Source organism: Gymnogyps californianus, chromosome 1, assembly GCF_018139145.2.
Source record: "Gymnogyps californianus isolate 813 chromosome 1, ASM1813914v2, whole genome shotgun sequence".
Classification (NCBI taxonomy): Eukaryota; Metazoa; Chordata; class Aves; order Accipitriformes; family Cathartidae; genus Gymnogyps; species Gymnogyps californianus.
Window position 1 is genome coordinate 143789432 of NC_059471.1, and position 25999 is coordinate 143815430.

Sequence of the window (25999 nt, forward strand, 5' to 3'; positions counted from 1 at the left end):
TTTGAAGACTGTCTGCAGAAGAGAGGGCTGATTGTGGGGGACAAATCACACCAATGCATCAGGGAAAGCTTCTCTCAGCCCCATTTGATATGATCACCAACAACTGTTTACAGTGAAGACCAACACCACACCTGTAAGTCCTAGCCTATTTTTTCCAGAAGGCTGAAGAAGGGAAATACTAATGTGCAGATCAGCACATACAGTTTACTGCCTCCACAGTTATGTACATGTTAGAAAAAGAAGAAATTAGATGCTGCCAAATTACTTGCAGTTCATCTCAGCTGTAGATGTCCTTCCACCAGAGCACCTCCTGTGCAAGCCTACCTTTTCTTCTCCCACCAAACAAGCGTCATACCTGACACAGCAATTCACAGAGTCGCCTTTGAAGCAGTTCCCATCTCAGCGTATTAGCAGTTGCTATGAAGAGACATTTACAAGTCTTACAGGGTTCCTTATAATTTGATAACAAGTAGTCGGATGTTATAGCGTCTTTAAACCTGACTTCTGCCTATCACAAACCCATTGTATCTTGCTTTAGTCTAGTTACACCTACAACAGTTTTTCCACAGGAAAGAGAATTTTAAAAGTGCATTTTGTTTTGCGAGTTTCACCCTACAGAAAACACCGGGCACTTTCTTCCCTGTGGTTACATTTCCCCTTGCTATAAGGGGGGGGCAATGCTTCTTCACATGGTCACGGTTAAGGTGCCACAATTCCCTGTGGAAATGGATGACTCCATTACGACTTATTGGAAGAGAAGCATTTGTCCTTCCAATTTGACATCCAGTACGGAAGTTTTAAAGTCGATGGGCTTTATGTTATACTTAGAAACATTGTTTGTTCAAGTTTGGTAATGCCAGGGCCTGTCGCTGGTGACTTCTACCTTGATATAAGTCTATCATAGCTTTTATACCACAGCTAATAATGGACAGGGGAGTGGTGAAAGAAGATTTCATTAGCACTGTCACTTCAGTGCCCAAGCAAAAATTGAAGGCAGCTCTTAGTAGCTTGTTCAGCTCTTTCACTGGACAAGGGCTGTGGCAATTAGTGGCAAGGCATGATTAAACATCTGAAACATAGAAAGAGCTGTGCCAGGCTGACTTAGGTTGAGCAGCAGCTTCCTTGGCCAACAGGTTCCCTGATTTCTCATCTCTTACCACGCAGGTGGGAGGAAGTAGGGGAATGGAGTGGGTAGGTGGTGGGGGGAAGAGACCACAGCCCAGCCCTTCAGTCAGAAGGGGCACTAGACCTGTCTGGCTTTCTGCAGAAACCGATATAAAGCATTGTCCTCCCCGACTCCCATCCTTGTTTGTCACAGCCCTGTTCTTCATAACACTTTGCAAATTCTCTACACATCTACCAGTTTATTTCTATTTATCTACAGAAAGATATTTCTGCAAACTACCTGGAGTCATTTAAAGCCAAAGTCTCAGCCATTTTCAGGGTGGTGGTGTTTTTCTGGGGGGTCTCTCTGGATTTTAATTTTTTTTTTTTTTTTTTTTTTTTTTTTTTTGAGTCACAGTGGCACCAGTCTCTTCCACGTCTGGGGTTCTCTCTCTTTTCTTTTATTCTAGCTCACTTTGCAGAAGAGCTTTGTCTATTCAGAGCTGGAAAATGACACACTATTTCCACTGTTATGCCTCTTACTAAAAAACCAACTCCACAGTGTGAAGGAAGCAGTAAGCATGAAAGCAATGAGCACACACACGTGAACAATACCAAAATACTGGTCAGAAGTCAGCAAGCACAGTCTGGAGCTGTTTCTGCTACATCAGTGCATAATAGTTGTGCCTTAGAGTTCAGACATAGGGTCCCATATAATTTTCCCTACAAAATAAATTGTAGTTTCATATAAAGTTGTTTTCAAGGCACATATATGTTAGGCATGTCGCATTGCCCTGGGAAATGCATGCCTGAGGCCAAACATCCAGTGGGCTTAAGTCAGTCAATTTTTTTTTTTTCCTATAAGCAAGTGATAGGCACTGCAGGATTTGGAAAGAAAAAGCCACATGTGCTGGAATCAAACCAATGCATTCTTTAATTGCCAAGCTTTTGAGGTGTTGTGTTAGCAAGTGAGCAAGAGATAGTATGAACTTTCCATGGTTCCATAGCAAAAGTTGCACGTGTGTGATGCAATGACACAATTGCTTTCTACTAAAGAGAACAGCTAATACCACGCGGTTATTCAAAAACACAAAGCAAATACAAGCAGCAAGCAGAATGCAGAACATAAAAATCAGGTCTATTTGGTAAAGGAAGCTTAAGAAAGAGGGATGGCTTTGTCAGGAATACGGGTGGGCTATTCAGGTGTGGGAACAGCACCTTCAGTAAAGGAGTGCCAGTGCCACCCATGGAGTCACTAACCCTTCCTCCTAGGACTGCAGATTTTGCTAGGAGGTTCTGCAGCTTTGGTCCAGCCTAACACCCACTCATTGGGATCCCACCTGATTCTCAGCCCAGATGCCATGGTTGCAGATCTCTTAAAGAGAAGGAAAAATAGAAAGAAAGAAAGGAAGGAAAAAAAGAAAAAAAAAAAAAAAAAAAGAGAGACTCCACAGAGCATTTTACCCGATGACCTGCAGATCAGTTCTATTCCCCCTTGCCATAACTAAACCATAAAGGAGTTGCCCATGCAAGAGTGAATGCTGGCACACTGCCAGCAGTTACTCACTTTTCTGGTCTTCCACCTTTTCTTGAAGCAACTGGCAAGTGCTTGTTAAAGCTGCATTCACATCCTTGAGTTTTTGCTGCTCAGAAATGGCTTCCTCTAACTTGCATTTCAAGGATGCAGCTTCCTCACAAGCAGAGTGAAAGCCTTCAACTTGATCCTCTGCCTAAGCACAAAACAATATTTAAGAAAAAAGAAGGGAATGAAAAAAAAAATAAAGCAGCCTGGCTAACACAAGGAGCCTGTACAGTTCATGTAAATGAAACCAAACTGCATCTGTTCTTTCTCAGGAAGTGATAAAGCTCCCTCTGAACTTCTGCATTTTTACGTTGGGGTGGACTGTGTATGGAAGCTATTTTTGGTGGGTTTTTTTTTTTCTCTTTTCTTTTTTTTAAGCCACCACAAATATGCAATGCTGCCTCTTTCATCAGCAAACTGTTGTCACCACCCCCTCAAATTTTACTTCCTCTGCTGGTTCCACTTTTGCAGTGAGGCACTCCATTCCGAACATGCGATTTCCTTTCCCAAGAGCAGCGATGCATTGTACGTAGCCTTTTGCATCTGCTTGCTTGTTTCCTGCGTAGAAGGAACTAGACTGTCCCTTACCTGTTTGCTGGCATCCTCCAGCTGCTTTGTAGCTTTTTGCAGCTCTAAACCAAGGGCTTCTGCCTGGCCAGAAGTTTCTTCTTGTAACTGTTTGACAGTTTCTATCTCACGTTGCCTGCGGAGTGAGAGAGCACAAACCACAATCCGTTGCTGACATTTTAGAGCAGGCATGCCAGGAGATGACACACGCTGGTTGTTGAGACATGCATCGAGAACCACATTCAGCTTTTACATATTGCAGCTCCCTAGGATCCAGCACCAGGGACTTAGTTCTTGCTCAGCACAAATCAACCCAGTAGGCAGACAAGGCTCTCCTATAGCAGCTCCAGAATTAGGAAAGGGATGGAGGTTTTCCCTGGTTTCTCCCCAGCTGAACAGTGCAATGGCTGTGCCAGCCCCAGCCAGCTGGGTAGCATAGTGGAAGCCTGTGGAATATCCAGAGAACTCTCAAAGAGCAAGAGCTTAGTGGTGCAAACTTTTGCAATTTGGTCAAAAGAATGCGTTGTCTCATGGTTTGGGAGAAACAGTAATTGGATGTAGAGTCAATCATTCTAGAAAAGATACCCTGGAGCTATTACTGCAGATACAAGCTTCATCAGATTAATTTCCCAGTGTTTCAGAGGATATTTCACTTGACAGCAAGCAGATGCTATCAGAATCAGCGCTAAAGACGATGGCTTTCAAGGAACACCTTCTTTTCCACTGCAGAAACCCTTTGCCCATTTCTTCTCTAACTCACCTGCATATATATATTTTTTTTTCCTTCTTGCTACCACCACAAACAATTTTGATACAGAGAGGCAGCTTTAAGAAACCAAGCCATCAGTATTTTTATCAGCTCTTTTCCAAGTGAAGGGAGAGCATGTGGGAGGTCTACATTAACAACGTTAAGTGGAAGGTAAGTCAGGCAAAAGTGCAGTATGACTGCTCTGCATCAGCTCTCAGGGATGCAAAGCCCTAGGAAGCTGCTTACGCCCCAAACCCAGGTAAAGGCATGTGTGTAAAAAATTTACATTTAGCGTAGGATAGCAGAAGGCTGACACTATGAGTAAGCCTGGGTTCCACAAAGACAACAAATTCAGATGAGTTGTTCGGGGGGGGGGGGGGGATCTTGACTAGTTACTTTCCTGAATGTCTGAGGAGAGGAGGGAGGGCAGGCAGGCAGAGGTTTACACCTGCTGTCTTTTGCTGCCATATTCGTAACATCAAAACTCATAGCAGGAACCATGTGCCAATAAACTAAAATTTAAAGTCACATTTTCATATTTAACGATATAACTCATTGAAGCTATACCCTGAGAAACTGAGACTTTATATTGTCTGGGGTTAGTAGTTGTCTCCCAAAGCAATATCTGCAGGCATACATTTTACAGGTCTTCTGCTTCACACAAAACCAGCAGTTTATTTAATGGTTGCACCTGCTAGATAGGCAGTGCCCTCTTGTTTTAACTGCTCAGTCTGTGGTCTCCCTGGTATTTTCAAAGACATCTCCAAGATCGTGTGTTACTTCATACACAAACCTTAACTCCCACAGAGTGTAAGTGTTATGCTAAAACCAGATCCACTGTCCAAAACAGCAGAAAGTTTCCTCTGTGAAAAAAGTCTTCAGAATTCAGTAAGCTTTGTTCCACAAGACAAAAAACCCAACCCAAACCAAAAAACCAAAACAAAACCAAACCCTCCACCGAACAGCTAAGCAACCAACAACAACAACAGACACACATGCTTTGAAGGGGTACCTGGCAGAGAGCTCTTTCCTTAGGTGAAGTTGTTCTGTCTTGGTTCTCCTCAGGTTGCCTGCCATTCGAATAAAATCCTTATCTAGGGATTCTTTGTATTTTTCCAAGAGATGAAGTTTCTGGATCCAAAGGTGTATTTTTTCTCCTAGTTCCTGCTTGAGAACCTGTGGAATTTTGAAACTGAGTTGCCATGCGGTTAGATGAGGAGCAGAGCCAGAGAGTGAACCAGAGCCCCAATTTACATGACGAGGATTGATTTCCCTGCTCCACCATTTAGCATCATCACCTACATCCAACACTATCAGCAATAAAGAAGGTGGATGACTGACAATATTTTGTAATCTGCTTACACAGCATCTGATTGAGGAAGGGGCAGGGGGAGAGAGAGAGAGAGAGAGAGAAAAATGAGGAAAAATATAGTTTAATAAAGAAGAGATTATAAAGGAGGGTGTTTGTTTTGTACAAAACTGGTTTTTGCAGTCTAATAGGTTAACAAAGCTACCTAAACTTCAAACCTGTGCCTTCTTACTCCTGAATCTGACGGGATGTGGGGACAGACAGGCTAGACTCCTGCCAAGTGTTAGTACTTTAAGATGGGGCAATGTGTAACTGTTTGCACAAGAAAATGTAAGCCTTCCATATGCTAGTTCAATTTGACAAATGTCTCCCACTTTTTTCAAAAGGTTAATTCTAAGTCAAAAGCCACTCTTAGCCTTTCTTTCTGTGCAGATCTAGGGTACACAGATAGTCCTCTTCCTCTTTATCCCTTGTAAAACAAATATACGGTTAGCAAGTATTTATGGCAAGCGTGGCAGAAGATTACATGGCGCACGAGGGAGTCTTTACAACTTATCCCAGAAAACCTCCATCACAAGATGCTCAGATACAGCAACAAAAAACATATTTCATAAGGGGAAGTTTTAATAATAACCATCTTGCAGGAAGCCCTAAAATTGATAGTTTAGACCTCTGAGACCCTTTCCTCAAAGTACAACTAAGTCCATCGGCACCAATTTGAGTTTGTATTACAGTAAAATAAAAATAAAAACCAAAAAACAATAAATCCATATTTCAGTTTCATACATGCCTAGCAGATGAAATCCGTCCAAGGGATGACCCCTATGACAAAGGCTTTCAGTTTTACCTCTGATTTGTAGGAAGAAAAAGGGGAAGATGGTAAAAATGAAGTGTTAAGTAACATTGCATCCTCTCTATTTCTCTGAACAGTGACTTGCAGTATAAAGTACTGAGAAAGAAGAATCCAGTCCCCTTTCTCTGACCTTGTTCAACTGAACATACAAAATAGAGTCCTCAGCTTTTAAAGCATGCTCAATGAGAGTCAAACAGACGTCAGGTAAGAATGAGGTTCATATTTCTGGGATTTTACATTAGTTCAAAGGGGAAGTCATCAATCCTACAAATACGGGCCACGTTACCTATTTGCAAGTTAGAGTCCAATGTTGTTCATGAGCTTTAAACAAAAAAGCATAGCACATCAAGTATCATGCTACAAAAAAAAAAAAAAAAAAAGAAGAGCGAGCCTGAGCAGTTTTGCTAGATAGATTTACTAGGATGACATGGGCTGTGACCATGTGCAAATGCCCACATCCTGAAGATCAGTTTCTCAGCCACGGCAGGCAAGCACTTGCTTTTACATTGTATTGACACATAAATGGTATAGGTTATTCAAGGCATGTGCCACAGTCATATCTTCCAGCGGGAGAAGAGCGAAAGAGTTTTTACTGTCACCATCTATATGCTTAAATACATGTATATACGCACAAAAACACAGGCACACTTAAAATTTACTTTATGTATAATATACTTTAAAACATCCTTAAAAATACTAAGCCCCAGCAAAACATGTCCATAATATATTTCACAGGACATGGTAGGAAGTGTTTAGGCGGGAAGTGTTTAGGCTTCAAGTGATAGTGCATGGTCCAAGATTTAATTCATTTTTCTACAAAAGCTTTCTCTAAGGCTCAAAGAAGTTACTTTGAATCTTTCTTTTTTTGGATCTACTGTTGTTCAGTTCCATATACCATATTTCCCATATGTCTGGCTTGTTCTAGCTAGGTGAAGACAATACGTTCGACATGAAGTCACTTCCCATCCCCACGGGTCCCAGAAGGACAGCACCTTTTATTTTTAAAGAATCTTGTTCTTCTTTGATCCTCCGTTAGCTCAGTTTCCAAATGCATTGCTCTCTAGGAGTCAGATTAGGATTCATTTGCCATGATCAATTCCAACACCCACACCAAAAGTTTTTAGGTTCACATGTTTAACAGGAATACGATCCCAACATGAATGGTAAATTAACAAGTATTTTTCAGCTGTGACATCTTTGAAAGAGGAAGTTTTTAGTCAAGATCAAAAAGTTACAGCAATGCACGAGCCAGCAGTTTCCTAGAGTCGACCCAAAGTCACACCAGGGTGAAGAGACTAAGATGCTTGCACCTTCTTCAAGGGGAAGCTTTCAGGATTTACATAAAAAAGAAAAAACTAAAAAAGCTGGCTGCAGGACTGGATTGGTCCCACCTGCCCAGGAAAGATGAAGAGGGCCAGCTACAACATTTTGCAGCACTAGAGGAAAAGAAGTGTAGCTTTCTGCTTAAAAGCTAACCGCTTAAAGCGGCACGTACCGTGGTGCCACCTGCTATTACCCGAGTGGGATGAATTGAGGTTTTTGCATCTATTGAAGAGCTGAAAGATCATTAATATACAGTTTGGTGGAGTTTTCTGTAGCAGTGTTCCTAACAACAGACTAGTAAGAAGGAGCAGGTTAGAGAAAGAGCTACATCCAGTAACATGAAAAATCTCAGAAACTGTGCTGTTACATGGGAGGGGAGGAGGGAACAAGAGCAACAGAGTTGAGCTGTGTCCACAGGCTGCTGCTACCGCATGGGGAACTTATTTTTGCCAGTTACCCTGAGCAAAAGTCTTTACTTTCAAGCCTCACAAGAGGTACGAGGAATAGTAAAAATAGGTTATGCAAGATGAATTTGTAAAATATGTTTTTGTAGAAACTTTTCCTGTAGAGTGTGTCCAGCAAAAGCAGAACACTTTGCCTTTCAAAAGAAAGCAAACCCTATGAAGGTTTTGATTTGGAAATCCAGTTATAAAGCCACCTCCCTCCTCCTCTTGATGGTGAAACCATCCACTACCATAGTCAGATTCAGAGCACAGGGGAAAATGGGTGCTCGAGGCACACAGAAACACGCAGTGGGAAGAAAAGCTTCATAGCTCACACAATATAGCGTTGCCATCTGACCTGATTTTCCTCTTCAAATCGACTTGCTTCATCTACCCTTTCCTTCAAGCATAGTTTTAACAAAGTGAGATCTTGCACAAGACAAGTCAGGGAAAGTATAGCATTTAAGTGAAAAGCAATCATCCCCTTCCTCCTTAAAAAAAAAAAGTTACAAAATATATTTCTCTCCATACAGCCATTCCTGACCTCCAAATGGACTGCTATGATCTCAAGTAATTAATATACATAGCACGCAGCAGTAAGATACCCACCTTAAGTTTTTGTACAGCCCCACTATTTTGTGAAATACCTTCAGAGAAACAGTTACTTACCAGAAGTTTTCTTTCCCAAGCCTGTTGCATGTTCACATCAGGATCTTTTACCCATTGTAAAGAAGTCATGACAAGCTCCTCTGCTTCAGAGGCTTCCTCTTGCTGAGAAAAAAAAAAAAACCCCAACAAAATGAACAAACAAAAAACCACCCAAAAAAAAATCAAACCCTGGTATTTCTAGTACTAGTCTGACATAATGCTGCCCAGAATTACCCAGGTTATAAGTTACAGTGTTAGAGCAGGTGCCAAGTGATATTGTTAGAGTAAGTATGCCCCCCCCCTCCACCCCCAAAGAAGCGATTCTGATTTTTTCAAAAGGAGTAAACATGATCTGATTATCAATGCTTGGAGAAATCCTAATTAAAAGGCTGATAGAAGACCACATCCTTATTCACATAAGCTCTGCCACTGACCAGGTTTTGCATGACAGTCTTAAATTTTTCTCCCGCATATTCAGGTCCCTGAAGTAAAAACAGCACTTCACGGTCTAGTGTTTCATCCAGGGATGTCCATTCAGACTTGGTAATCTTTGAAAAGATGGAAAAGCCAGCTAGCTTATTTTGACATCTCCTTATTACAAACCAGCATCAGTGACATTTAGAGTTTTCTGAAGTATCCCTGCATCGTATTTACCTGAAGGTCAGAGCTACCGAAACTTGAAGCTTGTAAAAGCTTTTCAAAACCATCATGTCATGGGAATTTAAAAAAAGCCAGCCAAGCTGCCGAGTGATCCAATGTAAATTTTCATGTCAGGAGTAGGCAAGAGGAAGTCAATAATTAGTTATCTTTATTCAGAAGAGGCTTTACCAAGTGATGAATAAGCAGAGCCCTTACTTGCTTTACAGGTGATTTGGTGGAGTTGTGTCTCATTACAGCATTTGAGAGGTAAACGCAGTGACTCACTGCAGCTGGGGGGAGCTGCAATAGGGGACAATATGTTACTTTTGAAACGGAGCTGCCTAGCCAAGTATACCTCTCATTTCTGGGCCTGTAGTTTTAGTCCATCAGTAGATTTTTTTTCTATTGCAAATGTAACTCTTTGCAAATGCACCACATACAAAAGCAAGTAGCAGCACGGTGAAGCCTTACAAGAAAAATCACTGCAATAGCATACATTTGTTATCAGCTCTGCTGCACAGCTCACATCTGAAGGGAAGTCAGCACTGTAAGGAAGGATGGGACTCCATGGAATGTCTTTAGGGAAACTGGCACAGAATAGCTCAGATAAAAATCTGAACCAAAACCATAATGTATGTGTAAATAGTTTTTTTTTTTCCAGTAGTTCTCCATTGGAGTGCTGGAAACCTATGAGAATAGTTAATTAGAGAACAAACTTCCAGTGTTATGTGAAGTGTGTCAGATCAAACGCATAGTTCCCCAAAAGTCACCAAACCACCTGCCGGGTGTTCTGCAGAGGACATGGAGGACACTACAACTCCAAACCAACAGGCTCAACTGCAGTACTAAGATTTTGTCAGCCTGTGCCAGACTCATCAGAAGGATGCCTCTCCTGTCCTCCAAGTCACTATCCAAAAACCTCAGGGAAAAAAAAAAAAGAAAAAAAAAAAAAAAAAAGAGCTGGACAGGACTTCCAAAGATCGGTCTCCATTGTATCAGCTGAGGGGCAAGGGAATGGTACCTACAGACAGATGCTTATCAGAGTTTCTAAAGAATAAATTAGATGAAGATTCTACAACCTTGTCAAGATGCTTTCTCTAATGCTTAATTTTCTTTTTCACTACATTAGACTTCAAGGAAAAAGAAGTCTCCCCTCCTGCAATTGAAAAATCATTGTTTGTGTCCAGTGTAGGCAGTACAAGAAGAAACAGACCGTTACTTTCTTCAGCATAATAGCCTTTATATATTTGAAAACTCATATCTTCTCCTATCAGTCTGTTCTTCCGCCTGCTAAATGCATGACCCTAGGTCTTCCAGATTTACTTTGTAGGTCTCTTTTTTAGATCTCAGTGTGTTTTGTTTGCTTTTCTTTGGACTTTCTCCAATGTACTTGGGACAATAGTGTAACCTTCACATTCTGTGCTTGTGTGCTAGGACTAATGGCTTCGAGTTCCAGGGTTACTAATGATCTACAGGGAATGAGCTTTGTTCTTCCTTTACCAATGCAAGACAACTAGAATGATATTCAATAAAGATTTGATTCATACCTCAGAAGACTGAGCAAGTTCCAGTTCACAGTGCAGTGAATTCGTCCCTTCAGGAATATTACTGTTGAATTTACACAACAATGGGAAACTCAACCCATTTCTAAAAGAAGCAGGAAAAAACCCAATATGTATCAGCCCTTTTTTACTTTTGATGAACTGCATTTCCTGGAACTTGTCTGCAATACTCACGAGATCAGCTCTTGCTGCATATGTTGCATGTTCTCCAGTAGCTTACTTTTTTCTGCCCGCAAAGTCTAAAACACACATCAGACCTGGTTAGAGTGTTAGTTTGTCATGCAGAATAAGCATAGGATATGCATGCTTTCCCCTCACATAGTCGAAAACTAAACTTGAGTCCCATACCTCTATTATCGAGGAACACTCCACAATGGTTAACTTCAGTTCTTTGATGTCCTGCTCCTTCTGCAGAGATTGTGGAGAAGAGAACCTTTAAGGTACACAACCCGACAACTAGCACACTGAAGTGCATTTGTAATACTTACAGCTATGATGCTTTGTAATCAAAAATAACACTATACTCAATCCTACACCACAGCAGTAAGCCGTACAATTTAGGTTTGAGCAGCAACCTAATTACATAACATAAAAATAGTTGCAAATTTAAAAGAATACAGTCAATTACCTTGTATATTGGCTAACAGAAAGAAGCTACTCAGAAGATCTTTTCTATGTAACTCCTGGAACTAAGGAGACAGAAAAACTCTTTCCAGGTGACGTGTTTTAATTTATTACTTACATGGTTTCTGTACCAGCAGATTCAACCAGACAGAAGCACTCCAGTTTTAGCTGAAAACCTAGGCTATATTATGCCTGGCACAAGTTTTAATCCCAACTGACCCTTAAAACAAGCTGCAATGTTCTCAGTTTACTCTCGTTAGTTTTCATGATTAAAGGCATGGAGTGTCGCTCTTTGCAGATTAAACACTGCCTAATGGAAGGGCTGATAAAGCATGTATCAACCCTCATGGTAAGACTGAGGAGTTAGTAGAAGTAGTAGCTTTCTTAGCATCACAAACTAGCAGTGGGCTTCAGTCATGTTATGCCATTACAGTGGAAGACATTGCAAAGACAAGCAGAGCATTTCTTAGAGAAAACGGGAACTTTGAGTAGGAGCTGTGGTCCTCTCACCCCTTTTATGACTTCTTCCTACTCTTCCTCTTTAAAAATAGTTGAGGTTTTTGAAAGAGATGAAATACACACAAAGCTAAGCGGAAAAGTGAGGTTACAGAAGCAGGTTTCCAGCCTTGGCAGAGACAACTGATGTATGGTGCTGAAGGTTTTAAAAAAAAAAAAAAAAAAAATTAAAGTGTTTTCTATCTTCATATACCTTCTGCAGGCCTGGAAAAGAAAGGTTGCCATAATAATTTTCAGTGACCATCAACCCTATCTGATTTACCTTTGGATAGACCTACGAGAGGGTTTTTTTTAGCTTACAGGTAAACCCTTATCCCACAGATCCTAATGCCAACAAGCAAAGTCAGTTTTCCTCACCAGTTTCTTCAAGATTATACAAACCAGTCACCTTTATCTACAAGAACATGCAATCTAGCAGTCTGGTTTCAAAACTCCCATTTAGTCAATAGACTAAAAAAACTTTTTTAAAATAAAAGGATACTACAGAGGCCACAAAAGCTTTGAATCATTCAAGGAGGAGAAAGTGAACGCTATTTAAAAAAAAAAGTTAATTCATTTGTGCCCTTAAGCTGCTTCTGGCAAAAAAACCAAACAAAACCCCAAACACCCCCTATTAAAAAACACTCAGCTACATCACATTGAAGTTAGGTTCTCTCTTGTCCCTATTTGAAATCAGCTGCACTCATTTTTGCAGACAGCCTAATAGTCAAATATTTAATCAGCTGATTTAGAACATGTTCTGCTAAATGGAAACTCCATTAGCCAAGAAGGCTATATGCATAATTCATGAATCCAGAGAATGCCAACACCCTTATGTAGTCATATATCTTTGTTTTCTAATACAAAATACAAGTTTAAAAACAACATCAGAAATGTTCATTCTTCAGCAAAGCCTAGATATTACACCTCAGTAACAAGAAAGAACAAATTTGCTTTTCCATTGGGCTTTGAATCACCATTTCTAGTTTGACACAAAAATTAAGCAATTTCAGTAAGAGACATGAAGGGAAAGATCTTCTGCAGGCACATTCTTTCACCAACCGTTGAAGGAAGTAGCCTCTAGAAGTTTCTGTACATTTTTCTGAAGTTTGCAAGCTTGTTTTGTTTTAATAGTTGTCATTTTTTTTCTTTTTTTAAATAAAAGCAAAATCCTGAAACCTTTAATTATGCTGACTCATAACCAGATCCTAAAGCAGATCTCGCCTACTTTGAAGCCATTTATAGGATCAGGTTCCGTAGTGCGAGAACAGTAGAAATAAAAGTGCCACAGTGAAGGCTATTGCCTTGCCTTTTTACAAATCATCCCGTAGTCCATATTTTCAGTCAAGACAGTAATGAAGTAAAAGCAACTCACCTGGATCAAGCTTGCCTCTTTATTCACCACAGTGCTCTCATAGATATGTGCTTGGATCTAAAGAATGAAAAGATCAAAAAAAATTCCAGTCATCAGTATGCGCTATAATACAAGTCTGTTCCTATCTTCTACTTGGAAGGGAAAAAGGGTATCAACAATCCTTGCTTAGAAAAATCAAATTCTTCTTTGAGTACCCTGCATGGTGTGTTTCAAAGTTCAAATCTTGTACCCAGTTAGAAGTAAAAGCGTTCTCAGCTTTCAGTGTCACCTTTGTTTCCCCTTGTCTGTCCAGGCTAATAGTTTCAGCAACAGCAGCCAAAGCATGACTTCCTAATATATTTTCTCAAATAGTGGGGAAAACGTTTTCTAAAAGTTTAACATAAAGGAAAGAATGAAACTGTGGATTGTTTATGTTAGCCCAGTTTTTAGCCTCCAGACAGCAACTTTCTTAGCTTGGACAGTACAACAGCTTTGACTATGATTGCATTGCAGTTCTTTAATACAGACAGGTTCATGGCTGTCTGCCTTCTGGAGGTAGAAATTCCCCTCACTAGACCCGAGTAAACTATAGGCTGTCTTTTTGTTCCTCCTAGAGTTGAAATGCTTACTTGAAGCTCTGCTGCATTTTTAGACAGCTCCAAAATCTTCTTTTGAAGTCCATCGGTGTCCATGCTATTCCTAATATTCTGAAAAAGATAGAGTGTTTAGGCACAGCTGAATGGATTGACAGATTCTCCTTGAAGAAACTAGGCAAAATGACATCTCCACCCCCAAGCTACTGCCTACTCCAAAGCACTGCCAGCGTTTATGCACATACATTGTATGTGCTTGCCCCACTGAAACCATTTCTGCTACTTTTCCCCCCATTTCTTCAGAGCACTGTTAAAAGAGAAAACCTCAAAATGTGATTTATAAGCACTACCAGACCTAGAAAGCTAAAGAAACTAAAGAAAAGCTTTCAGGCCTGCAGCATGAGAGTTATTTTTGGAAAGATGCAGTTTAATAGCTATTTGAACTTACGAGCTTTTTGGAGAGACTAATGTTGAGCATAGTAAACATGCAAAGAACAATGACTACCATGTTGTTGTAATAGATAATAGATTCCTGAATCCATGAGGTGCTTATTTTCATTACTACGTATGATTTAACCTGTTTCTCTATTTCATCCTAAATAGTCTAAAATACAGGCTGTAAGCAAGTATTAAAATCTTTTATCACCTGATAAAGACTAGTTTATAAAATATTTACTCTAATGAGATGAATAAAAGAAAGTAAGAATGAATAGCTCTCCTCTGAACAACAAAAAAAAGGGGTGGTGGGGGAGAAGAGAGCCTTGAGATATAGCTCCATTAGCAGTATATTCCCTACAAGCCTCCTGTAGGTACTTGGCCAGTGTCAATGGATCTATCTGTGAGTGGAGCCCCCAGCCACTGCATTTTTTTGGAGTTACAGCTCTATACAGGGTTCCTACTTGGATCTTAACAGAGGGAAACAGAAGTGAATATGAAATGAAAAAGTGTTAGATAGAGATTGTTTCAATATAGAGTTAGTATGTTTATAGCTGTGTTAACTAGAAATATTTGGAATTTGTCTATAAAGTTCTGAAAAAGAGTGAAAAAAGCTCTTTGTCCCTGTCCCCCATACTTCCCCAACCTCGTATCCTTACTTACCCAGCAAATGGAAAGTCTGAAGCACAGTGCAACTTCAAGATATAAAGTTTTATGATAAGACATCCTTGTAACATGTAAGACATTTTGATAACCTAATTAGCATGTCAGGCTTCAAAGTCTGACAAACATTTTATTTCTTAATGGTGAGCTTTTAGCTAGACAAGAACATGTACTTGCAGAGTCATGATTTATTTTACCTCTTCCTGGAGAGAAGTAATTTTGATGATAAGAGACTGATTTTCTTTTTCCTGATGAGGTTTATTTAAAAAAAAAAAAAAAAAAAAAAAGAGAAAAACAAAGTAGTTGTTTTTAGCATGTCAAATTCAACATTCAAAGCCAAACTAAGCCAAAAAGCAACAGACCACAAACACATCCAGGGCCCAATACGAAGCTGCAGTGTTGCATTCCTTTGCTTCAGAGAGCACAGCAAAAAGGGGAGTGCAGAGGCTGGTCCAGCTCATGAACCCTAACTGATGGGTTTGACACAGGCATTTCAAATCAGAGTAAAACTCAGACCACTAGATGATAGGAAGGAGGTTATTCAAGTCCAGAGTGAGCAAATCTAGTTGTGCTCACGCTTGAGTTAAGAGAGATCTGGAAAGCCTATGTGCCACGCTACACTTTTTTCATATCAAACATGAAGAAAGGTAGTAGTATCCCACTTGGTGCCTCCACTGCACAGGGAACAGTAACTAAAGGACTTATAAGCACAACTACAAAACTTCTAATAATATTTCTCTCTCCCACCCCACCTCCTTCTCACAAGGTGAATTACACACACACTGCAGCAGAATAGCACGGAAAAAAAATCTTGTGTTCCTGCTCAACATGGAAGACTTTTTTTGATTTCTAAATACCCACTATCAGCAGTGCACAGAGCTATGGAACACCAATTTACAGCTACGCCTACACAGCAAGATGCAGAGATGCCACTGTAGTGTGAACAACACGCATGGCAGCAATGCAAACATATGTTCTCCGGAAAGCCTACGCTCTGGTGTCTGGCAACACCTGCTAAAGCTGCAGCCACATCAGCCTTGTTACCAGGCTGCTTTACACCTCTTACAGCCACACAGGCTTTGCTACTCAGACACCTGGGGGGCAATTCAGATGTTCTCATGTAGGCAGCTCATGCCCTTTGAGACATGCCAAGGTGTGCTGCCTGGCTTCCAGCTGTCAGTCCAGAACAGACAGGTTTCTGATGGGCCCTTGTCATATCTGCCAGCCCATATGGACATTGACAATAACCTAGGGGTGTTTTGGAAAATGACTCTTTTGTGTAGACATCTGAACCGAGTCTCCTGTCCCTGCTGGTTCTAGAAAAGTCACGTGAATTTCTGACAGAACATCACCAACTTCAAAACAGACAGGGCTCAATGATGGCAGCATGAGAGCTGTTGTCTTTAAGCATAATTACATGTGAGACTGGCCCTTTTAATTGTTTTCTTCATTGTAACTGACAATAGTTTAACGAAACTTCCACGCAAAAACTTCATGGTGTTTTCGTAACACTAATAAATCACATTTCAAACATCCTCAAAAAGCCTCAGTACCTACCAGTACAGAGAAGGTCATACTGCTGATTTTTACAGTCTGAGTGGTCATGCCATTGTTACAGCAAGGTATGAGATGCTGTACAATGCAAGCTAAGAAATAAGAGCACCTACTAGCTGTTTGTTCTGGCAGAGAATCTGCTGTCTCTTCTCTTCTGACAGGTTCAGGTTGTTTTTTGCTTCTTCTAGTTCTTCTTCCAGTGATTTGGCTTTCAGCACAGAATGCTGGATGCTGCGTGGGGGAAGTAAATCCAGAGAAACTTTAATGAGTTACTGTTGGTCATTAGATAGGCTTGAAATACCAAGAACAGTATTTTTAGAAGCCACCAGGGACTTATTCTTTGGCACAGATACTTAACAGAAGAGTAATAATCAAGTTTAAGCCCATCATTTTTGTCCAGTAAGTAAAGGCTCATGGATTTACCCTCTATTTATCACTGCCTTCCGCTCTCACAGTAAGGGATGCAACCCCAGGCAAACATAGCATCCAAGATAGCATGCTTTTGTTTGCATCCACCTAACAATCTAGCTTGTTACAGTCAAATATATCAGGTTACCTGAGCACATAAACTCCTCTTTACAATACTTCATTGTTAGCAGTTACGGAAACCATTTCAGTTCATTTTCAAGGATAAGCTCTGCATCATTTTCTTATCCTGATCTGATACCCCAAACAATGTATATTTAACCAATGGGGCAAGGACTTTTTCCTGGCTAGCTCTAGGCTGAAGAGCACTCCAGAGCACATGGTCCAACATGAGGGCACATGTCCCATGCCAGCTATGCTGCAAGACTCTTGCCTTAATCTCCCCAGAAGATACTGGGAATGGTTTGGCAGTCGACATAACTATATCACATTTGAATTAATTGGGTCAGATGAGCATTACGAACTCACTGTAAAAATAGGCTTGTACTCATGGCGTTGATAGGTCCCCAGGCTGCAGCAATACTAAGCTGGTGAGACGACTCACTGTAGCTCCTCAAGGGACTAGCAAAATAGCTCTTTCGTGCTCATTTCCCCTCTGCTTGGCAGCAAGTGTGTGGTCTAGGATTGGAAGCCTTCCAGTGCTTGGCTGTTCTCTTGGTAATATTAGGCTTTTTTTTCTTTTCTAATTTGTTTTGTTTGTTTGATTTTGCTTTACCCTAAGATTTTGCCTGTGTGCACCTGCAGCACCTCATGCTGCAAGAGCCAGGCTATTAGATGAATGACTAATTTTATAAGAACCAGGAGGTACTGAGCAGAACAATCAGGCAAGAGGGTTAAACCTTACAGATACTACATTAAGTCAAGAAAGTTGCTGTCATGAAGCACTGGTGAGGCTAAAAGCATAAAGCAAAGCTGGACCACTTGGAAGAAGATAGGCCTGCCCACGGCCATTACACTGTAGACCTGGTGCCATCAGGGTCTCCCACCTTTTTATTTGTTGACGTAGATCCTCATTATCCACCAACAGCTTATTGTTGGTCTCATCCACAGCTTCCAGTGTGAGCTTCAGCTTGTTGTTCTCTTCCTGAAGCCTCTGGTTGTTGTACTGCAGGTCCGCAACACAGGTTATCAAGTCAGAAGTCTCCCTGTTCGGTAACAAAACCGGGAAAGATTGAGAAAGGTGATTTGATCTAATTTAGACTTTTTAAAAATCCTGATGCTGTGCTGCACCGATTAGAGAGGTGAGAGGAGAGCCCACAGAGGACTTGTAACACTGCAGCGTACAGTCATTTGCTCTGCACAGAGATATCAAATCATCTTCAGATCAGTTCTCTAATGCTATGGACACCAGGAATTGTTTTGTTTTTAAGCACTTTTTTATGCTCCCTGCAACTGAAGTATGCCACCAGACAAGTGCCACATCTGGATGTCTGCATGACAGTATCTTAAGCCTTTGCTCATCACCTCTCAGGCCACCACTAATACTTTTGTATTAACTCCACAATTTCTGGATCCTTTCTTTTCCCCTAAACCATCCCCCACTTATGCTTTCAACTGAAACTTGAAAAGGATCACCCTTTTGAGATCCTGAGAAACAACAGCGAAGCATCAGAAAGCAGATCTTAAGATTTTTGACTAAGCATAAAATGCAAAAGTTAACAAAGACCAGAAGTTTCAAAGATAAGTGCTTTGCTATTAACAGAATCCAAGTCAGAATCATGACTATAAAAAAATAAGAAAACCAAACAAAACCAAGGACCAGATTTTCAGGAGATAATGTCTTCTGTTGCCATAGATCTAAGAACTTGGGGGAGGGAAGGAACCAGTTTAAAATGGAAAAGAAACACACGGCAAAACTCTGACCACAGGGAATTAAAAAGGCAAATGGTCACAGAAGGACCAAGATATCAGTAGGAAAAATTACTAGGGTGCTTTTAAGTCCGAGCAGAAGCTGTGAGGAAGAACGTGATAGCATCAAGGGCTAGTGCAGACTGAGGTCAGCATTAGAAACTCTGCCAAGATAGTTTTCTACAATAGTGGTTCTAGGAATTGCTCAAGTAATTCAAAGTTAGGAGTACTAAATTCTAAGAAAGAATTGCTTAAATGGACTTACATGTCTCCTTTAGACACGTCACCCCCAAAGGCTTCCAAGCTTCCTGATGTAACATTCATCCGGACATGGGTCTTTTTTGCTGAAAGAGGTGGGGTTTTTGGTTATGGAGTAAGAAAGTGGAGTTTTCCCGAGTAGAAACAGAATAAAATGGTCTGCACCTTCAGAAGTGTTTTTATGCACTTTAAATTCCAGGTGTTCCATGCTTGCTGTTGCTTCCTCAGTGGCACCATCTTCCCTGAAACAAGGAAGCATCAAGAGTCATAAAATCAGCATGACACTGGATTGCTTACCAGCTTTGTAACATTTAGAAGCTTTCAGCCAAAACCCACACTGTGGTCACAGTGTCCCGATACCATCTCTGTTTCAGAGTATGGAAGGCACAAGCCACAGGAGAACTTTCTACTCTTCTGTTTTCACAGAAGCTTTTATGAGATAGATTGATAAAAGCTATTACCATTTTCTCTTACAGTCTTCAATCCACTCTTTCATGATGGCATGGTATGTTTCCAGGTCCATGGAGACATCTTTCTGATCTGGGTCAAGCATGTTGCACAGCTCTTCAAGACCACTATCTTCCAATCCCCGACTAGTTGTATGTCTCAAATAATCAACTATCTTGGAAACTGCTACTTTTCCTAAAATAGATACAGGTGTCCATGCGCCAGACTCTGGAGTGTAGTAGGCCATTATAAAAAGCTGTAAAAGAGCATGCTACTGATCTGCACTAGTGTGTATTCAATTGCCCTCGAGAGCTGTAGACAAGCAACTGATCCCTGCAGTTCTAGTGTGACCTGGAACGGAACAGTTTAGAGCTTTTGTCTGGTTTTTCTAATAGAGAAGTGTGAAAGTCCAGTTTACTAGTTTTGTGGACTTCAGTTTAAGAAGAACAAACTCGACACATTTACTATGCTCCTACTTTCAGGTCTCTCATCAAATTGGGCAAACCCTGTGACTGACATTATCTTACTCTGCTAGACGACTCTTTACCACTCTTAGTCATGTCTGAGGTGCAACTCAGGAATTATCTCTTTCTCTGAAGTTTCCCAAAGTTCTCTTTTCTAACAGGAAAAAGCGTAAAAGAAATAAACAGTCATTTCCAATGAAGTTGATTGCCAGAAGCATGTTGCTCCTCTACTTCCTCTGCACTAAAATACAGCAAAGATCAGCTTGGGGGGGACTGGGGGGAAGTGGAAGGAGGAGGGAAGAGACAGGCACCATGCAAAAGATACACAGACATTTATTCTGCATCTGCCACACACACAGCCACCTAGCTAAGGGAGCAAGTCAGTCTAAGCATATCACAGATCGGCATGTCTCAGGAATGGTAACACGATCTCAGCCTTGAAAATTTGTTGAGAGGAGAATCAAACGGAGCAATGAAAAGCCACTGGCAAACCTGTATGCTCTATGTCACATGCACAGAAGATAGTGGTCAGTAGGTCTTCTTCACAGATCAAGCTCACATCATACACGTTGTCAGCTTTGTACCCCAGTGACTGCTTCCATCCTATAGAGAATAAGTTTGTTATTGTCCATCTTTATTTGTCATAGTAACTTTCATGCACCACAGCTTCTGACTACAATATTATGCTTGTAATAGCACGAGCACACATAGCATACCACAGCTTGAATGACACTTTTTTAAAAATTTTTTTTAAGATGATTAAAAAAAACCCCAAAAACAACCAACCAACCCTCCCTTCCCAGCCAATAAAAACAGAGTTTTACTGCCAAATAACACCAGGAACTGTTCATAGCTGGAGCCTCCGAGTTGGGAACCGGTTTATGCATCTACTTCTACACATGCATTTTTGGCAACTCTGGCTATTCTTTTGCATGAAGTAAACATAAAACAGAACATTTTAAGAGGCCAGCTATTTCTTCCCTCCCCCTCCAGATATATTGTAGGGAAATCATCATGGTCAGATTAAGTTAATAAGAAAACAATCCTTAAAAAAACCAAACCAACCAAAACCCTACAAACACAAAAACCCCCAAACAAAACCACACCCAAACTCATGTATCTTTTTATATTAAAGGCAGACTAAATTAATAGCCAAATCTCCTATCCACAAAAAGGAATTAGAAAATTGGAAAAAAGTTTTTGACTTGACTTATTACTTCCTCACTTTTTACATTCACATTAATATTTTTTAGAGAAAATTTAACATTTTACTCAGCTCTTTTTGCAGTCTTAGTAGTTTTGAGTGATTCTAAAACGTATTGTTACTTGTTTAAGTAGTAAATAAATGTCATCTATGTAGGTTGAATGCTCAGTTGTCTAGGATTTTAGATTGGGAGTTTTTTTCCCCAGGATGTTTACCTCTGTCACTCGAAGATAATCTCCTTGGCACAGGAGATTGGATCACAGCACTTTCTGACTTATCAGATGTGAAGAAATATAAATTTGGACTTGACGTAAGATACTTCTGTTCACGAGGCACATCTTTAGATTCAATATTTGATAAAGCACACAGTTTGTTCTGGGTATTAGCCTCTCTGGATCTGAAGTAGGATGGAGAACAGTTCTCCATGGGGCATACTGGCATCCATGAGTTGCTGGACCTCTCTTCACTTTTAATGATTGAATATGTAGCATTTGCAGAACAGGAGTCAGAGATACGCCCAAGACAAGGCGACAGCAACTGAAAGTCTGCAGAGAAAACACTGCCACTGCTGGGACTGATTAAGTGTGGACCAGTACTATCACGACTTCTAAAAGTTCTTTTCTTCAGTATTTCTTCTAGATTTTTTTTGATATTGCACTGTGGACTGTCAAAGTTCTGGGACTGAAATTTTGGTATCTGCAAAGCAGGGTTAGAGACTTGGTCCATCATTTGGATAGATTTGATCTTTCTGCATATACTGTCCACTGGGTTATGATGCCGTTTGTTAGCTCCATGTTCCGAAGACATGATCAATTCCCCTCTTTTGCAAAGTATCTGGAAAGAATAGGGACAAGATATAAGAGTCAGGATGATCAACATACACATATTCTTTGCACCCATTTTTCCGTTCAGCAGACAACTTGGAACTTTGGTATTAAGTGGTTTGAAAATCCTTGGTCCACATACCAGCTGCGACAGAAACCTTCGATCATGATGTTTAGTTCTCCAGGGAACTAAAAGTGATGTGGATTTGGAAAAGATGGGGAAGAAAGAAATACTATCTGCAATCTCACTGCTTATTCTTAAATACAATAACCATGTCGGGGGGGAACAAAAATAAAAACTGAAGAACTCCCTGCAACCTAGCAGCTGACTATCTTTTTAGATTAAAGGAAGCACTAAGCAATATTACTCAGACCAATTTATCCCAAATTGGGTATTTCTTTTTTATATAAAAAGTGTTCATTAAAAAGAAACAAAAACCTCACACAACTATTGTAAATATTACTTTTATCACATTTGTAGCACGTTCTTACTTCCCTGGTTCCATGGCTTTTTGCTCAGGTCTAACAGCAACAACTGTCCAGCTATTTACTGAAGGTATCTCCTACAGCTATAGACATTATCAGTTTCTGATCTCTTTCTGTGGCCTCTCAGTCAAACCCTGTAGCCACAGCTACTCAAGTCGGTTGAAGTATTCCGAGCCTGCAGCTTTCTTGAAACCATCTCGTGACAGGTTTCAGAAGCCAAGATTTAAATGAAGTTTACTTTCAGGAAAATATTAGGCTGTCTTTCTGGGTTTGCTCTTTGCGGGTACTGGGTTGGGGGTGTGTGGGGAGGCAGGAAAAGCAAGCACAACAAGAGTTTCAGCATTTCAGTGAGCCTACAAGAACAAAAAAAACCAAAAACAACAAAAACCAAACCCCAGTTGTTTCTTTTACTAATTAGTCACAACTACAGCTGTCACGCTACCACGCAGGGAATTACCCAAGAAACAACCTACAGAGGCGCTTCACTTCTATTTGTATTTTTATTAGCTGTTCTCCCAGGCAATATTTTAAAAGATATTTCCTACAAGATAAGCATGTGTGTGCGTGTGTGACCAAGGCATGGGAGGTGCATTTTGCAGGGATAAAGCCACGTTTCAAGTGAGATATCTGTCTCTACCCTGCAATTTGCAACCACTTTCTCTGGACTGAGTAGTTGGGAGCTTTCATCTGACACTGTCCCACCGTGGACTTCACTCACAGTTTCTCATGCCAAAAAAGAGCACCTGCTGAAACATCAGCACTGAGAAGGGCCATCCACCAGCCAGTGTAACCCAGTGAACGCGATTGGACTTGAACAGAGCTCTGTGACAGGCATCAGCAGCTTGACTGAATCCTTGTCATTGGAAAGGAACAAGAGGGAAACAAGCAATACTATTGGAAGTTACCTATGACATCTAGATCATTATAAGAGATATATGTTATTAAAAAAAAAAGTACCAATAAAACTAAAGCTCCCAAGAATCAGATTTTAAGTGACATTTTGCACCCAATATTGCAGCTACATACCTACCTTCCACCACTCTATTGCTTTCAACTCCTCAGCTCTGAAAATACACTGTATTGCTTCTCTCCACAAGACTATATACAAAGTTAAAAAAACAAAAAGCAAATCACACACAAAACACAACGCTTGCTTTAAACTAAGAAGCAAGGAAGCAGTGAAGAGTCCAGTGTATGTTAACTGTATAACCTACATGGCCAGTAACAACCGTCCTCAGATCCTCCAAGGCCGAGTTTTACTCGTAGCCAGCCTATCAGAATAGCACCATCACAGACCAGACTTCTGTTAGGGGGAGAGGGAGAGGAAAATTAAACAACAGCTTTATAACTAGAGCTCATGAGGTGGTGTGTGCATGTGAGAGGGACTGACATGGTTGCCTGCAGGGGCAGAACACCAGACTCCTTGACCCTGAAGGGATTTCCCCCTGCTTAGTACAAATACCAACTTGCCCCCAGAAGGATATAGACTTCACTGAACTGTGTCTTTTTACTCAAACTGTGCATCAAGAAACAAAATGAGGCAACCTCCCCAAGAAGTTAGCTCCCTGCCTCTCTTTTAGATAGAAAAAATAGTTCTTTTCTCAACAACAGCAACATGCTTCACTAGCATTTAACACAAGAGTTGCCACTTGTATAATCTTGTGAAGCAAAGAGGAAAATCACATGTAAGTATTTATTAATCCAGATTGCAATAGACATAAATACTCAATGTTTTACTTCAATTGGTTTCTTACAAGCTTCCTGCATGCCAGCAGCTTGGTTTTATATATGCAGAGTCAAGATCTCCAAGTTTATTTTTCTACTGTTCTTTCTGTAAGTAGTAACATTCACCTTAATGAACATGTCCTTAGCCACAGGAATACTTAAAAAAAATAACAATAGTAAGATCTCAGAATAATTTTAGAGAAGAGATTGCTTTTTATTATTATGGCTGTTTTAAAAGATTTACTCCTTAAAAATAAATATCAGGAAGTTGAAGCAGTCTCTTATATTAGAGGTACAGAATGTCTTTTAAAAGAAAAACTTAAGAACATTGCAGTTAGATTTCAGTATGTTCTCTAAGTACACAAGAACCTTCAAGCAGATATAAGTAACCTTCCATTAAAGAATATTAGTCTTTTTATCTACAATGTGTTTTTAAATATTGTTTGTAATTCCCCATTAAAAAAACCAAAACAAACCAGTCCAAGACCTTATACTTACACTAGCATATAGAAAAATACCTTCTATTCCTCTCTGGTAGAGAGAGCAGAAGAGAACAAAAGCTATTTTAGCTGTTCCTCTGAGGAGGGCCAGCTGAATGAACTTTGGAACTCAAATTAGCAGAGGGCTCCTTTGCTGGAAAATCAGCTTTACAAGATGCACCTATTGCTGCCTGCCACTCAGCTCGCAGGCTGAGACGGACGATGAGCTGCAACGAGGTGCAAAGCAAGCATCAGCCCCCAGCTTTCTAGCCCCTTCTGCCTTTTTTTTTTTTTTTTTTTTTCCCCCCCTCCCATCTCTCCTGCAGCTGTTAAATGAACTGCCTGGAATTTCGATGCACCTTGAAGTCTCCCTGCTACCCTACCCTTATTTTTAAAATGGTGAGGAAAATAATGATATAGCTTACTGCTGTGTCTCAACTCAGGTACCTGGGATGTTTCTCACTTCTATTAGCAGTTCTTTCTTACTTTTCCCACCTACTGCAAAATTTCAGGCAGGAGCAGATCTCTCCTAGCTTCTCCTGTGACAGTTAGAGCAGAGAATCCAGAAACTGTATAAATTTCATAGCTCTTACACCACTTTTTAAAGGAAGGCAAGTGTTGAAGTCTCTTGGGCTGATGGTGTATTAAAAAGTCTTTGTGTTACTGTCTGCTCTGCACTTGGTTCTGTGAGCAAAAAAAAGAGTTTTGTCATTAGGACTGTTAACCAAGTCCTCTTTTTAGTATTAAATTCTCAAGCAAGATTTGCATTTTAACAGTGTGGATCTTTAGGTATATGCTGTACAAATAACTGGAAAGAGAATAATGCTGTTGAGGGAATACTACTGCCTGCCCAGTACCTACTAACTGCACAGCCCATCAGACTTCTCCAAACACTTGGAGAAATGACACCTTCCAGTCTACCACGGGTTATTTCAGCACTCCTAGGAAAAAAGTAAGAAGTGCTCTCACAGGTGCTTCGTGATCAAAACCCAAAATGTGGAAGTGAGCTGACATTGCTGTTCCCTGTTCGGTGGGAAAACTATTAAATAAAAGTGAAAACTTGGCACTCTCATCCAGCAGCATTACCAAAGACCACAGAGCTGATGCAGTCGGTTCTGGTTTGATTAGCAGATGGGTGTTTTTGACTAGACACGCTTTCTTTCAGGGGTAAAACTAATAATAATATAGAGGTAACAATTCTGAGATCAAACCAAGCCAGGTGAGGATCTCTTTTCTCTTATCTTTGAGAGATTTATGTGTATGGGAAGACTTTTAACTTACTGGTTTGAAGAGAAAACCTCCCACATTAAAACAGCACCCCTTTTTTTTCATATCTTGACAG

The 25999-nt window shown here is 40.4% G+C and overlaps 1 protein-coding gene across 1 annotated transcript in view; it reads right to left on the reverse strand.

The window, feature by feature from the left end:
• Positions 1 to 21962, reverse strand: part of IRAG2 (inositol 1,4,5-triphosphate receptor associated 2) — a 39791-nt gene extending 17829 nt beyond the window's left edge. Inside the window, exons 1-19 of the mRNA XM_050898082.1 lie at positions 21359 to 21962; positions 20432 to 20542; positions 19490 to 19670; positions 19194 to 19270; positions 19036 to 19114; positions 17909 to 18067; positions 16610 to 16727; positions 15140 to 15190; positions 13881 to 13958; positions 13273 to 13329; positions 11127 to 11186; positions 10953 to 11017; positions 10764 to 10863; positions 9012 to 9125; positions 8599 to 8700; positions 5014 to 5177; positions 3275 to 3389; positions 2672 to 2834; positions 356 to 417 (exon numbers count right to left, since the gene is read on the reverse strand). Coding sequence (XP_050754039.1) covers positions 356 to 417; positions 2672 to 2834; positions 3275 to 3389; positions 5014 to 5177; positions 8599 to 8700; positions 9012 to 9125; positions 10764 to 10863; positions 10953 to 11017; positions 11127 to 11186; positions 13273 to 13329; positions 13881 to 13958; positions 15140 to 15190; positions 16610 to 16727; positions 17909 to 18067; positions 19036 to 19114; positions 19194 to 19270; positions 19490 to 19670; positions 20432 to 20542; positions 21359 to 21950 — 2448 coding nt within the window. The 5' untranslated portion in view covers positions 21951 to 21962. The remainder of the gene's footprint in view (positions 1 to 355; positions 418 to 2671; positions 2835 to 3274; positions 3390 to 5013; positions 5178 to 8598; positions 8701 to 9011; positions 9126 to 10763; positions 10864 to 10952; positions 11018 to 11126; positions 11187 to 13272; positions 13330 to 13880; positions 13959 to 15139; positions 15191 to 16609; positions 16728 to 17908; positions 18068 to 19035; positions 19115 to 19193; positions 19271 to 19489; positions 19671 to 20431; positions 20543 to 21358) is intronic.
• Positions 21963 to 25999: the final 4037 nt, after the last annotated feature.